Source organism: Struthio camelus, chromosome 1 (assembly GCF_040807025.1).
Source record: "Struthio camelus isolate bStrCam1 chromosome 1, bStrCam1.hap1, whole genome shotgun sequence".
Classification (NCBI taxonomy): Eukaryota; Metazoa; Chordata; class Aves; order Struthioniformes; family Struthionidae; genus Struthio; species Struthio camelus.
The window spans coordinates 100382142-100395570 of record NC_090942.1 but is presented as its reverse complement, the minus strand read 5'-3'; the positions used below and the strand labels follow the sequence as shown (position 1 = coordinate 100395570).

At 36.7% G+C, this 13429-nt stretch overlaps 1 protein-coding gene across 6 annotated transcripts in view; it reads left to right on the top strand.

The window, feature by feature from the left end:
- Window positions 1–13429, top strand: part of CBLB (Cbl proto-oncogene B) — a 144613-nt gene that overhangs the window by 107890 nt on the left and 23294 nt on the right. For all 6 annotated transcript variants that reach the window (XM_068907604.1, XM_068907643.1, XM_068907622.1 and 3 more), the window contains exons 11-13: window positions 92–277; window positions 2867–3232; window positions 9804–9898. In XM_068907604.1, coding sequence (XP_068763705.1) covers window positions 92–277; window positions 2867–3232; window positions 9804–9898 — 647 coding nt within the window. The remainder of the gene's footprint in view (window positions 1–91; window positions 278–2866; window positions 3233–9803; window positions 9899–13429) is intronic.

Below are 13429 nucleotides of genomic sequence, written 5' to 3'. Positions count from 1 at the left end.
GGCAAGTACCAAATGTTTTAGTCACTATGAAATGAAAGTTGTTTACTTAATGATAAAGTAAATTCTAATAACATTTTTTTCCATCTTGAAGTGCAATGAGAGACAGAATTCTCCAGTGACATCTCCAGGATCTTCCCCGCTTGCACAGAGAAGAAAACCACTTCCAGACCCCCTGCAAATCCCACATCTTAGTCTTCCACCTGTACCTCCTCGTCTGGATCTTATTCAGAAGGGAGTAGCACGATCGCCATGCGCCAGCCCAACGGGATCACCAAAGGTAAATCATGCCGAACCATATTTCTTTTTATCTGAGAAATTGTGCTTGCTTATTTATTTTGGAAAATTGACTAGTAAGAAATTTTGCATTTTTCTTTTCTTTTTCAGGAGTTCTGGCCAAAAGATCAAAATGTCTCATAGCTTAGAAAAACTTTAGATTAGATCAATATTGACTAAGTCATCTGAAGACTTTCGTCTCCTTCAGTTGCCTTTGGCCAGTGCTTGTCCCCTTGCATAATACCTTACGTAGTCAGATGGTTGCAGCTAAATATGTTGGTCACATGTGACCTCTGTTAGTCTGATGGTTATATTGCACTTGGTTATGCTCAGAATTTTAAAGATACCAGTTTGACATTGCTATAATGGATCACTTCTCTAATAAAGCCTGATTCACAAAAATAAATAGAAATGGAAGTTTCCTGAAAGTAGTTTTAAAGGCCATTGTCTCATTAAAATTACACGCTGTGCACTGATGACAATTTATGCTCATTTCCACAGCATCGTGACATGAAAAATATGTGCAGACACCCTGCTTCCAAAACTTCAAGTGGCGTATGTTAGGACTCAGGCTTCAGGAAAAATAATGACTATAGCTAATAAATTGTATGCTATATTTTGTGAAACAAATGATACTAAAGAGTTAACTTTTTTGGAGTGGTTAAGGATGAGGGAAAACAAATACTGTGTTATTCTATGGTATAAGTTAATCATTTAGTTGTAATTGCTGCATAGGGAGAGTGAATTAGATTTAAATTTGTATTTTCGACTATGAATTCAAACTGCATTTTGACAACATAAATTGAAACCCATGTGTTGATGATAATCCAGTATTGAGTACCCTGTTTATTTTGTTAGCTTTTACCTTTGAGCTTGAAAATCAGCTTCTTTTTAAAATTCTGGTTTACGATTTAGAGGAAAAAATTGGTGTTTAATGGATTTGTTTATACTCAATCTTCTATCAGTTTGCAATACTGTACAAAGAAAATTATATCATTGAGCATATATGCTAAACCTTTGGCGTATCCATTCAATTTGTATATTTTACAAGTATATATAACGTAAAATATTTATATTTTACAGTGTTATGCAAAGTTCATGGCTTTTAAAAAATAGAAAATCAGAAATACAGCCAGTGTTACTTCATTTTTTTTAACTGAAGTTATTTGGACAACCCGTGAAACTTTCCTGAAAGAAAAAGCAAAATATTTCTGGGGTGCAAGGGAAGTAAAAGGGGAGTAACAAGGATTGGTAATTACCTTTTTAAAAAAAAAAAAAACAACAACAACAACAACAGTGATTACTGCTAAGACTTTTTGTTTAGTCAAAAATCTGTTCTCTCTTTCTGCAATGGAGAACACTTAGGAAAAAAAAAATTTGGAACCCAGCTGTTTTTGTTGCAATCTTGACAGTGGGAGTAACCAATTTTACTTAACTAGAAGGTGAATTAAACATTTTTTTAATTTAATATCCTGTCCTATTTATTTTAATAGGCCTGCAGATAGAATAACTCACTTTTTAACGCAAGTAATGTGTAAAGATGCTGCACTAAAAACACATGGAGGGTTAACCTGTAAAGTGAGACCAAATGTCATTCTTCCTTCAAAAATGTAATGGATCCACTTTCTTGAAGTGGTACTACTGTGAAGCCAGAGGTGTGAAAATTACACTTTCCAAGGAAGAGAATCTTCCCAGTATTTGTTATGGTAACTGATGGAGAAGAAAAACATTTCCTGAAAGTGTAGGGTGACTTGAGCATAGTTTTGTAAACTGCTGTAATTCCCTCACAATAAGGATATTTTGTTTTTCTCTCAGATTTGTGCTCTTAGAAGCTATATAACTACCATGTATGTTTTTTTTCTGATAACTTGTTTTCAGCTTTTTAGTAATAGTACACGTACTTTTCAAGAACATTTCACCATTTATGACACAGTTCAATTCTGAGAAGGGAAGTACTCTGGTGAAGGTTGTTTACAGATGAGCTTATTGCAAACATACATGAATGTCAAGTATGTTACTGGAAAAACTGAAGTGCAGTTCAAACAAATTTGGCTCTCTAACAAGGTGTGGCATGCATCCCTAGTTATATCAGTGAAATCAAAATGTTTGTCTTGTCCCTCTGCTTGCTCTCTAATCATTGCTGTTTTGTGCTTGTTCCCTGTCACCACGTCATCCTCCTATGGAAGTGTGTTTTATTTTTTGTTTAGTTTTTCCTCTGCGTCAGGCATTCTCTTTTTCCAGTCATGCCTCAGAATTCATTTCAGCAGCTGAATCAGTGATTCCAAGCAAGCCTTACGGAAATAGTCAGATAAAGCAGCCTCAACCTATTCTGTCTGCTCCCTACCCCTCCCCTCCCCACTTCCTTCCTTAGGTTCCTCGTGCCGCACCAGAAATGGAGCACACGTTCTGAAGAGCGAGTGTGTACTCATGAGCTCTGCAGGGTGCAGAGACAAGGCTAACGCTTGACCTAATGCAAGTTCTTTTCTGATACCTTGAAAATATCTCAGTTAGAAAATGTGAAGCCATACTTGGTCATGAGAGAGATATGCATGCCTATAGGTAATAACTTTTTTAAACTTACGATTTTGTTTAGTCTTCTCCTTGTATGGTGAGGAAACAAGACAAACCTTTGCCAGCACCACCGCCACCCTTGAGAGATCCTCCACCGCCTCCCCCGGAGAGACCCCCTCCAATTCCACCGGACAACAGACTAAGCAGACATCTGCATCATCTAGAAAGCGTGCCTTCCAGAGACCAGCCAATGCCCCTTGAGGGCTGGTGCCCCAGAGACGTATTTGGGACAAGTCAGTTAGTAGGATGTCGAATAGGGAGTGATGCTTCCCCCAAACCAGGACTGACAGCAATTTCAAACATAAATGGAAGGCATAACCGCATAAGTTCTGAGCCAGGATTTATGAGAAAACACAGACGTCATGAATTGCCTGCAGAAAGTGCCAAGGTAAGAGATGTGCTGAAGCCTAAGGTGATGTTCTAATCCAGCATTGTCTTGCATTGGCTAAAGTACTCTTTTATGTTGATCAGTGTTGATCTACTTTTTCTGAAACTTTCTAATTGATACTTAATTAGGAGCTGGTTATAAATAAAAGAAAGGCTAATTAAATACTGATTATACTATTGCTTTACAAATGGCAATAGCTAAGTTACAATTTAATTTTAATATGAAGCCTTCAAAAAAATGCCTTGGAGAGAAAATTCTAGATTTGCTATATTCTTCCAGCAAATGTGTACTGTTGGTGCATGATGATAACTTCAGTTATGTAGCATCTCAGGTCCACTTTGAAAGTGCCTCATGCCAAAATTGTTTATACATTTATTGATGGGATATTGTGTTCCAGTTCCCTCTGTAACAGGTGAGGTAATGGCTTGGTAACCCCTTCGATCTATGAGGTATGTAATGTGTGCAGATAATATATACAAATATACTTAAATTGTCAGCTATATTATGTACGATAGTGCAAAAAAATAGCTAAATATTGTAATGATTAGCTTTTCTTGTTCAACAATAAAACAGTATTTTAAAAGAGCATTAAATTAGTTATCATATTCGGTAGAATCTAATGGAAATATCTAACCTGCCTTGACCCTAAGAAAGAGAGCAAACCAATACATCCAAAGCCAAGTTATTTGTGGAGTAGTTTACTGTATGCATTTATTACTGACTGCATGGACAGCATCCTCAAAGAGCTCAGTGGCACAATCCCAGTGTTGCATTGCTTTATTTGGTATTATCATTATTGGTATTATAAACCTTACTGGGAATAATTAGCATTGCATTCCCCTTGTGTCTCCACTTTTGTTTTTCAGTTATTTACAGTAATAGAATCTCTTTAGCTGAATTTGTCCTCCTTTAGTGGATTCAAATCAGAACTCTAGCTGCTGGAGTTGTAATAATGACCAGCTGCTAACAGAGCAAAGGCTGTAACTTGTCCATAGCAGTTTTTGATTTCTCTTGGACAAACGTCTAATGTGTTTTCAGCGCTGAGGGTGTTCGGAGTTGTCACTTGCAACCTTTCCACTAGATTGTCGAGCTTGGTTTGGCTAGGGTGGCACATTTACTTGTCACTCTAAGAAGTATGTCTGCCTGTCTCTGCCTGCCATGAATCGTGTGAATGTCTGTGACTGTGATGTTTCTTCTGCCCAAAAGTTTGAAGGATTATTTCCATTCATTAATTCAAGATAGCAGGGGGAGGAGTGCATGGAAGGGGTAGTTTTGGGTTTAGGCAGCTTTAGACAACTTGCAGGATGGTGTGCTGTTAGAAAGGGTTAGGGCTGAAGAAGGAATCAAGTGGTTGAGCTGTGCAAAGTTTGCTGGAAGCCGTCACAAATAGTCCAGATTCTACTAGGAAGATACCTTTTAGGTTTTCCTTTAGCTTTAAAAGTGCAATTCAAAGATATAGAAATTCTGCATTAAATATAACACAGCTGTGAAGGATGAACAAGAGTCAGGTTGTTTAATAAGAACAATGGAATCAGTGATTAATGTCTTCGTTCTACCTCCAAATTTGCAAGTAAGCAGTAGCTCGATTATGGTTTTGCTGACCCTAACCTTCTTGAAAGGAAATTTTATACTAGTGTTATACATCTTCCTTGTACTTGTCAAAATATGTCCTGTAAGTCATACTACATTGCTGATGTATAGAGAGGCTGTACCATGCTTCAGCTTCAATGAAAATAAGTGTTACAGGACCACAAGGCAGGGAGAGGAAGAAATAGTAATGCAGGACAGATCATCTTTCTTCCATGCCAGTACATCACACCTGTAGTGCTCTGAGTCTATGGAAGAGAGAAGGGAGTAGAAAATGGTGAATAAGGAGGCAGGAGTCCAGAAGGTGTGGGGAGTGGGGAAGAAAAAGAATGGGAACCAGGGGAGAAAGAAAGCTCAGCCATGAGATGTACATGAAATACTGGCAACTGCTGATGTATGATAAATTTGAATAGTCCCATGTTGGAAGTTAAAACAGCTATCTATTTTTTTTTTTTTTTTAACCACTGAGAGCTGTGCTCTGATTTGCTATTTTACTATCAAAAGACCGCCAGACAGGACATGCACAAAATAATGAAAATATACCAGCCGTCCCTGCTGACTTCCTAATGAAATTTTAACAGGAAATTAAATCCAGCGTAACTTTTAAGTTACAGATTGTGCTTCAGCTTTAGCAGCCTGTCACTTTCCTAAAAGTTCATAAAAGAAATCCCACATACTTACTGTATTGATAGCCATCATTTCTGAGAATAGTGAGAACAGGACTACCTATAGACCAAGGAAGTAGAGAGTTAGATACAGGTTGTCAGTACAAAGATTCTTTCTGTCCTTTTCTGTTTTCAGTAGGACTTTAATTTTCTTGCTCTGATACAGTTGTAGATCTTGTCCTTTGCAGTTTGATGTGGGGTTGTTTACAGACGTTTCAAAATACCAGAATTTCTCTTCCGTAAAGGCCAACCCTAGTCTTCAAATGCACCCATAACCCCTATGGAGTTGTATGCATCTCTGAAGGCAGAACTTGGCCTTTTGACAACAAAAATTATTTTATGTAATATATGCTTTCACTAAATATAGAATTTTAAATAAAGACTAAAAGTTTAACCTCTTGACTGCTGGTACCTATGCTGGCAAGCATTAGGCATCTCTATTGCTAAAAATCAGTGGAGATAATGACAAGATTTCCAGGAAGCCCAAATTGTCGTATTAGAGGAATGTCTTTAAATTATTGTTGAAATTACGATAATAGCTTTCACAAAAAGTGATGATAGGCTAGAGGAAGGAGTTGTTTCTGGGATGATCTGAATCAGATTTCCAACTTCTAGACCTCTGTTTGCCAGTTTGTGTTTGAAGCACTGTTGGGTTTTTTGGGGTTTTTTTTACGTGTTTTTCTGCTCCTTGTGTGTGTTTTCATTTTTCTTTTTCTTTTTCTTTTTTTTTTAATAAATGGTATAAGTTGCGAGTTTGTAGGGTTACATTATAGCTCTCCCATAATTCCATTTGCGTATCTTATCTGGACCTGATTAGAAAAGAGAAAGGACTGCGACCTTAATGAGCAGGGAAGGAATGAAATAGATTAAATGGATTTGAGCATTACTGAAAGAACAGACAGGAAGACAAGTATAGGAGTTATGAAAGGTACCTTGAGGAGGCTACTGTCTGGGACATAGCGAGAAATCTCTGGACAAAAATGCGGTAGTTTGGAAAAAAAGCTGAAAGATGGAAGAGCAATAGAAAGAGGTTTTTATTTGAGCCAAAAAGTTTGAGCTGAAGCTGGAGAGAGCAAAGGATTGGTTTTCTGAATTAATGCTTACAATCAGTGCTGAAATTCTGGAGATGACCATGGGGCAGGAAGGCGGCTAATGCCTTCTGGCTTGAGAGAATAACTCAAACGGTCGGAGAGGATGGAGAGCTAGGAAGGCACTGATTCCTGTAACCCACCGAGCTGAAGTCAGAGGTAGGGTCACACCAAAGCAACCCACAGTGGACTTTGCTTATGGCCATTCAGGAGTGCCCAAAGTACCGCTGACAAGTAGAGAAACTAAGGAGGATGCCTGGTGGGATGGGCAGAGAAGAGCAGCGACTTATCCGTGCAAAGCACTGAAAGGAAAAGCTTTGGGAGCTGCAGATGATACCAGGTTTGCCTTCACGTACTGTATTGTGGAACTATACAGCCTTTTCTGTGCTAGCATAGGGGAGGTGCTTTCACTTAGGTGCACAAGATGTACGTGCTTGTGAAGCGTGTCCTGCCTTTCTACTCATTTGTGCACATTAATGGGTTTCACATCAAGCACTATCCATTTCACATTTGGTACCTTTCCCAGACAAGCAAAGGTAGAGAACTGGGTGAATGTTTGCCCCAGAGCAGAGCCTATTTCAAATGCATCTTTGTGTACTGTAATACTCTTGCTATATTCCAGCATTGGTTAAGCGCTTTCTCATATAAGAGTGTTTAAGGTTGCAGTTCATAGAGAATCGCCTTTGCCAAGAGTGCATACCAGTATAAAAAGAATCTGTATAATAAGGGTTTTCTTAATGCTATAGTTCTGTAAGACTACTGTAGTTTATTTGTGAAATGACATTAGAAATTTAAACACTGAAAATTATTTCATGAGCAACCAATCTTATATCTACATTAGTAATGCACACAGTTCTGCCATTTTCCTCTTCTTAATCTAAATGTCGTTTCAAAATCAGACAAAGTGTGTATCCCATTTTTCCTTAAATATGAAGCTTTACCAGTTAAAGCCACTTGGTCTTTGGCCTTTGTTGTTAAATATATGACTGGAAAATTGTGAATCATGCAATCCATTTAAACTAAACTGCTTCTTTTTTTCTTCTCAGTTTTTGATTACAGTTTTTTCATTAAAAATATCTTTATTTTATATCTTACTTTTCTTTGTAAAACTTATGAGAGGATTTTTTATTAAAAAGCATGTCTACTGAGTCCTTGGTAATTTTAAAAGGAAAAAAAGCAAAAACTCGGTAGTATGTTTTGTAGTATTTGCACATTTAACCAGAATGATTAAACAATGACTTTAAAAAGGCAGATGGTTTTCAAAGAATAAAAGGAATGTGGATACTCTCCACCACAGGTGACTGTAATAGTGTAAAACAGAATTCTACGAGCACTTGAAACTGAAAATGACTGAATTGAAACTTCCCAGCTGCCATTTTAATAACTCTTTGGTTTTCAAATAGGTGAAAAATATTACATTTTGAATAGGGAAAAAGTGTTTCTCTACAGCTTTTTTCATTGCTTCTATGTTCCCCTAAATTGGGGGATCAGAAGTTTGGCATCAAAGTGATCAATATGCCTATTCTCAGAATGTGATGAGACTGTCTTTTCAAAGCAGCCACCTCCCTCAAGGAAATTGCATATGGTGTATAGCTTTATGTGGGAAAAAGGGGTATTTTCTGTGTCCTTTGTTTGCACAAAGTCATATATAGGTTGAAAACAGTGCAACTATTTTCACATTCCATTACCTGCTACATCTGGCAAAATACTGTGACACATGAGAAAAATTTGAAATTACTGAAACATTCAGCTTTGAGATTTTATTGTTTAAAGATCTGATCTAAACTTTTTAGTGCCCCTGGGCTTTGTGTAATGCCTTAAAACCTGTATCTTCACTCTTAATGGTTGGTACCCAGTTTTCATGAAAATTGAGAAATCTTTTCCATAAGAAGAAGAATATGATTTACAGTAGCCCAGCTTAAAAGGGAACCCTCCCCTCCCCACCTGTAACATTAAAAATACCAGTTAATGGAGGCCTTACAGATGGCCTAAGAAAAAAAATCGTAGTTCTGCTTAATCAGTTTTTTCAAAGCAGCTCAGTAACGTATTCAGAGATCAGCTTATTAACTCAGAGCTGCTCCTCTAACTTTTTTTGCTTGAAAACGTATAGCTTGTTCTAAGAAGGATGGATTTGTGATTAAGTCACAGCAGTTAGAAATCTTTGCTTTCCCCTCTGTTTGCTTTTTCCAAGGTCACAGGCTATTTAACCTTTCTGTCTCCATTTTTATATTTTTTTTAATTGATATTATTCCCATTTTGAAAGTGTGTTGTGGGAATTTAATTAGTCTTGGTAAAGAGCACTGACACATCTGAAGAAAGGTGTTTAAGAAGTCCATGATGTTGTGTATAATTAGAATGTCCTTTTATCAGAATTGAGGCACAGCACCAAAGTTTTACTTTCTGCTAGATTCTTCTTTAAAATGCTATAGTTTCTTTTATCTGATTTTAAAAGGGATACTGGGTTTATATCTTAAGTTGTACCTTCACGTAACATTACAGTTGTGGTCTGGCCCAGTATCGAAGCTGATGGAATGAGCACTTCTCAAATCCGAATAACCACTCAGGAGTAAAGCTCTGGAGTAGTTTCTTAGTCATTTCTTGAACCAATTGCTGTTTGAACTGTAATCCTATGTTTATAGATCTAAGCCATTTAGTTAAATGGAGCAGCGGACAGCTCGGAATTATTGTTTCAGGCTGTATGCACATTCACAAGAGTAACATTTCATGAATTTTCACCCCAGCTCGTATTTCAGTCATAATATAATGTTTTGCTATTGGTAAAAGCCAATCAGGAATACAGTCCTGCAGGTAGGGGGTGGATTCTGTGGCCAGTACTGCACTGCAGTTTTTGAAAGCATTAATTTGTTTAACATGCTGTGCCTGTTTTTGGCAGGCTGTGTTTCACCTTTCTCTTTCATTTAACAGTTTGCAGTCTTGAAATCTTAGGTGTCTCCTAAGAAGTTCAGCCGTAACTGAGCAGTCCCTCTAACTGTGATACAAAATTACCTCTTTTGGTGAGGGTTTAAGCTAATGTGTTGTACAAATCCCAGTTGGGGTGAGCTGAAACACATGTGAAGAGAGTCATTTTGGAGTACAACTCTGTTGTGTGAACTCTTAGGAAAAAGTCTTTACCTATAGCCTCCTCAAAGTCTACTTTGTAATATCTGTTTGATAAACATCTGTGATGATAAAGAGGAGAGACCTCGGTAACGTTTCTGTTGCTTTTTTTAGGTATTTTCAAATGGTCATCTGGTAAATGAAGAATATGATGTCCCTCCACGGCTTTCACCCCCTCTTCCAGCTGCCTCCATCATCCCTAGTATAAAGTAAGTTAACTTTATCTATAAAACAAATACCTTTAAAAGAAAGTCTCTAGTGCTAAAAGAAAAGAGGGAAAAAGAAAGAAAATGAACTAATATCACTTGGTGATTTATTTTCCATGAACGTTAGTGTGTTTCTACAAAGGTAATGTAAATTATATTAAGTGGGAGCAGTTTTAATATTAATTTAACATATTACATTTTGAATTGTGGCAGATATTGCTCACAGGCATTTGGCAATGGGAGCAGATAATCTTCATTTCTGCTTCTACTACTACTGAAGAAGCAGGGTCAGAGCTATTACAGGAGATGAGAGATTCTAGGGAAAATGCAAGGGGTAAAGAGCATGATTTGTATGTTTGTGCGTTCTGTCACTAATCTAGAAATGCTTTCTGGACTTCCCGCTTGAAGGAATGGCTTAAAAGGAAAAAAGTATATCTGTCTTAAATGGAGTCAACTTCCCTAAATTGCCGACCATGTTTTAGGAAATGTTATTGTTTCAAGTTGCTGACTACTCCTAGTCTTCCAGTAATGTGACTATTTATTTTTTTAACAAGATATTGCTCTGGATAGCAGGTATATTTGGACTCTGAATCCCATAGAATCCTGTTTTTTTAACAGAACAAGAGATTTTTTTTTTTTTTAATTATAAGTGCTATAAAGTCCTTTGTCAATTGTTTGTGTTTTTGTTAGGAAATCGAAGGCTATCACAATGTCTGATATTATCCTACAGTTTCTTTCCAATGTGCTCTGTATTTCTTGCTGTTAAATAAAATAATGGTGCAGTCTATACCTGCTAATATTGGGAATACTCTCATTAGGATGTAATTTTGCCATATCTTTAGCATCCATTCCATTGTTGTTGAGATAGAGGTAACATTAAAGGTAGGTATATCTCAGCATTTCATTAATATGTTGTTTTTTTGCTTTCTCCAAGTGCTAGAATAAAGGTGCAGTGGAGCAGTGGCTCTTTCCTTCAGAAGCATATTCAGGGGGAATCAGAGCTGAATTGAAATTCTGCATGTTTACTTTCAGTTCAGACATTAATTAGGACATTAGCCAGACGTTTTTGTAGTTGGATGTTGAGATGTAACCTGATTGCCGCAGGGTCTCAGAGGAGTCATGGTTTAGTACCTCATGTATTCGTTTCCTCTGTAGATTGGACTCCTTGGCCTGCTTATTCCTCTCATGATACGTTCAGCTCGTGAATGCTCCACACGGTGTCAGTCAGAAAGAGACAGCAGTAACTCCAGAGAGACTAAACGTTTTGATATTCCAAATCAAATTATTGAGTTGTGAAAAGGAGAAGATTCTTATTTTTATTTTTCATATTATTGAAATGCCAAAACGTTCTGCGTCATGAAAATCCTATCATTTATTCTGTTTTTTACAAATGTAGTCAAGAATCAAACTACAATATACACCATATGGAGTTCACTGGAAATCCCACAAGATATTGTGGCAGTGTAGCCAGGCACAACATCCATATCAAGCCAATCCAAAACTAAAATGTGTACATTTACCTTGACCAAAAGAAATATCTTTGTTAATTTCAGTCTTCTGAATAGAAGAATGACATATTCCAGCAGCAAGAATATCTGCATTTGGTTAAAACCAAACCCAATAAACTTTTCAGGAAGAAATTAACTTAGATTTCTGATTTAGTTTTATGATCGTACCTTTTAAAAAGTATACAACATGTTTAAATTTTGATTATAAAATGTAAAAAGTATCTATAAAATGAAGGGGTAAGAAGTTCAAAGTATGTAGTTAGCAACTACTAAACTGTCACATGGAATAGCTGTTAAAATAAAGTAATCATAGTATATTGATTTTTGAAACACTAATATGCCCATTTAAAAAATTTTTCAATTTAATATTTTATTACCAGTAGATAATGTCCCTTATAATCCACAATGAAGTGTGGCAAAATGTAGGTTGAAAAATTAATTTTTTTGCTTCAAAAATAGCAAGTTTAAGGAGCTTCAACTATGTTTGCACCAGCCACAAAAATTGCTTTCAAAAAGACGACGCAAATAATGTTCTGCATTGATGTAGTTTGAAATGCCCGAGAGAATATTTTTACAGCTCTTAAGCTGACACTGCAGTCCACTCACACATTGGAGTATTTTCTGTGCTTTCTCCAAAATATTCTTACTTTCCTTAACTGTTCTGCTGCAATCTGATGCAAGTTTATTTTTGCCTACTCTTTTATCTCTGCAGAGCTGTGGCTGGCAACTAGTTTGTTTCATAGAGATCCAAGTAATTTTATTTTTTCTAGTTATTTTCGAGAATCTGTTTTCAGAAGTTTGACCAAAGCATACATTGACCGCGTATGAAATGCCTTAGCCTCAATAAAAATCAGGTGAAATGATCTTTAGCTGAAACATCGCAACTCTGAAATATCCCTATGGAAGACTTGTCTGATCATTTTTTACTGAATATAACATTATTAATATGACATTTTTTGCTAAATGATATTAACATAAAATCATTGTCATCTTTTATTTTCTGGAAACAATGCCAATTTATTTTCATTTTAGTAAATTAATTATTGATTGTAGTTTAGTAATGAAATGTGGGACTCCTTTTAACCAAGCATATGATCCATATTTTCCACTTCGCCACTATGTTGCTGGCCTTAGATGTAAAAATGGCTATTCTTTTGTTGGACTGGTTAAGCGTTCATGTAATTGTGTTGGTTGGATTATTTTTAGACCTTTTGGTCAAATTACTATTTTATGCGTGAAAGAATAAAATTTTCATGTCAAGGATACAGAACAATTTTTCCCCAAAGTTAGTAATTTTCAAGCTAAATGGAGTTCGTTTTATTTGTGTGAGTAGGTCCCATTTTGCTGTATCAATAAAAAATTGGCTCCTTAGTCTCAAAAATGCTTTACACCACAGTGATATTTTCTGCAAGATCATCTTTATTTTTGAGTAGGTGATGAGGCATTCACTTCCAAATACCTTTTGTATATTATAAATACATTAAGAATATCTTGTTACTTTGAGGCTGTTGAGGAAAAGTAGCACAGAAGGATATTTCTCATCTTGCTGTCCCTTCTTGGTTACATTTATTTGATACCCTTTTTCCTTTTTTTATGAATACAGAAACAAACTTTGAAGATGAAATCATAGTTCTGTTAAGGGAGATTATGACTTTGAAATCCTGGCTCCCTTGAAATCAACTTTTGCTGTAGCTTTTCTCCAGGGATGTTAGAAAGGGCGCTGCTTGCATGAGGATTGCTAACCTCTGAGAGATGGAGGCTCAGGCGCACATAACCCGTACTTAGCTCATGGCCCGGCAGGCAGGCGAGCTGGGATGCGTCAGCCATCCTACAGTGACTCTGTTGTGTTCAGGCTTGCCCGGTGATTAACAGAAAATTGGGTACTCCTCTGTTAACGAGGGCAAACTACTTCAAATACGCTAGTACTAAGTGTAGAGTGTTGACTTGGTCATGTGGTCTGTCTAATTTTACACTTATTTTGTGAAAACAGACCTATGTTCAGGCCTTGGAAGATTAACGCTTTTGT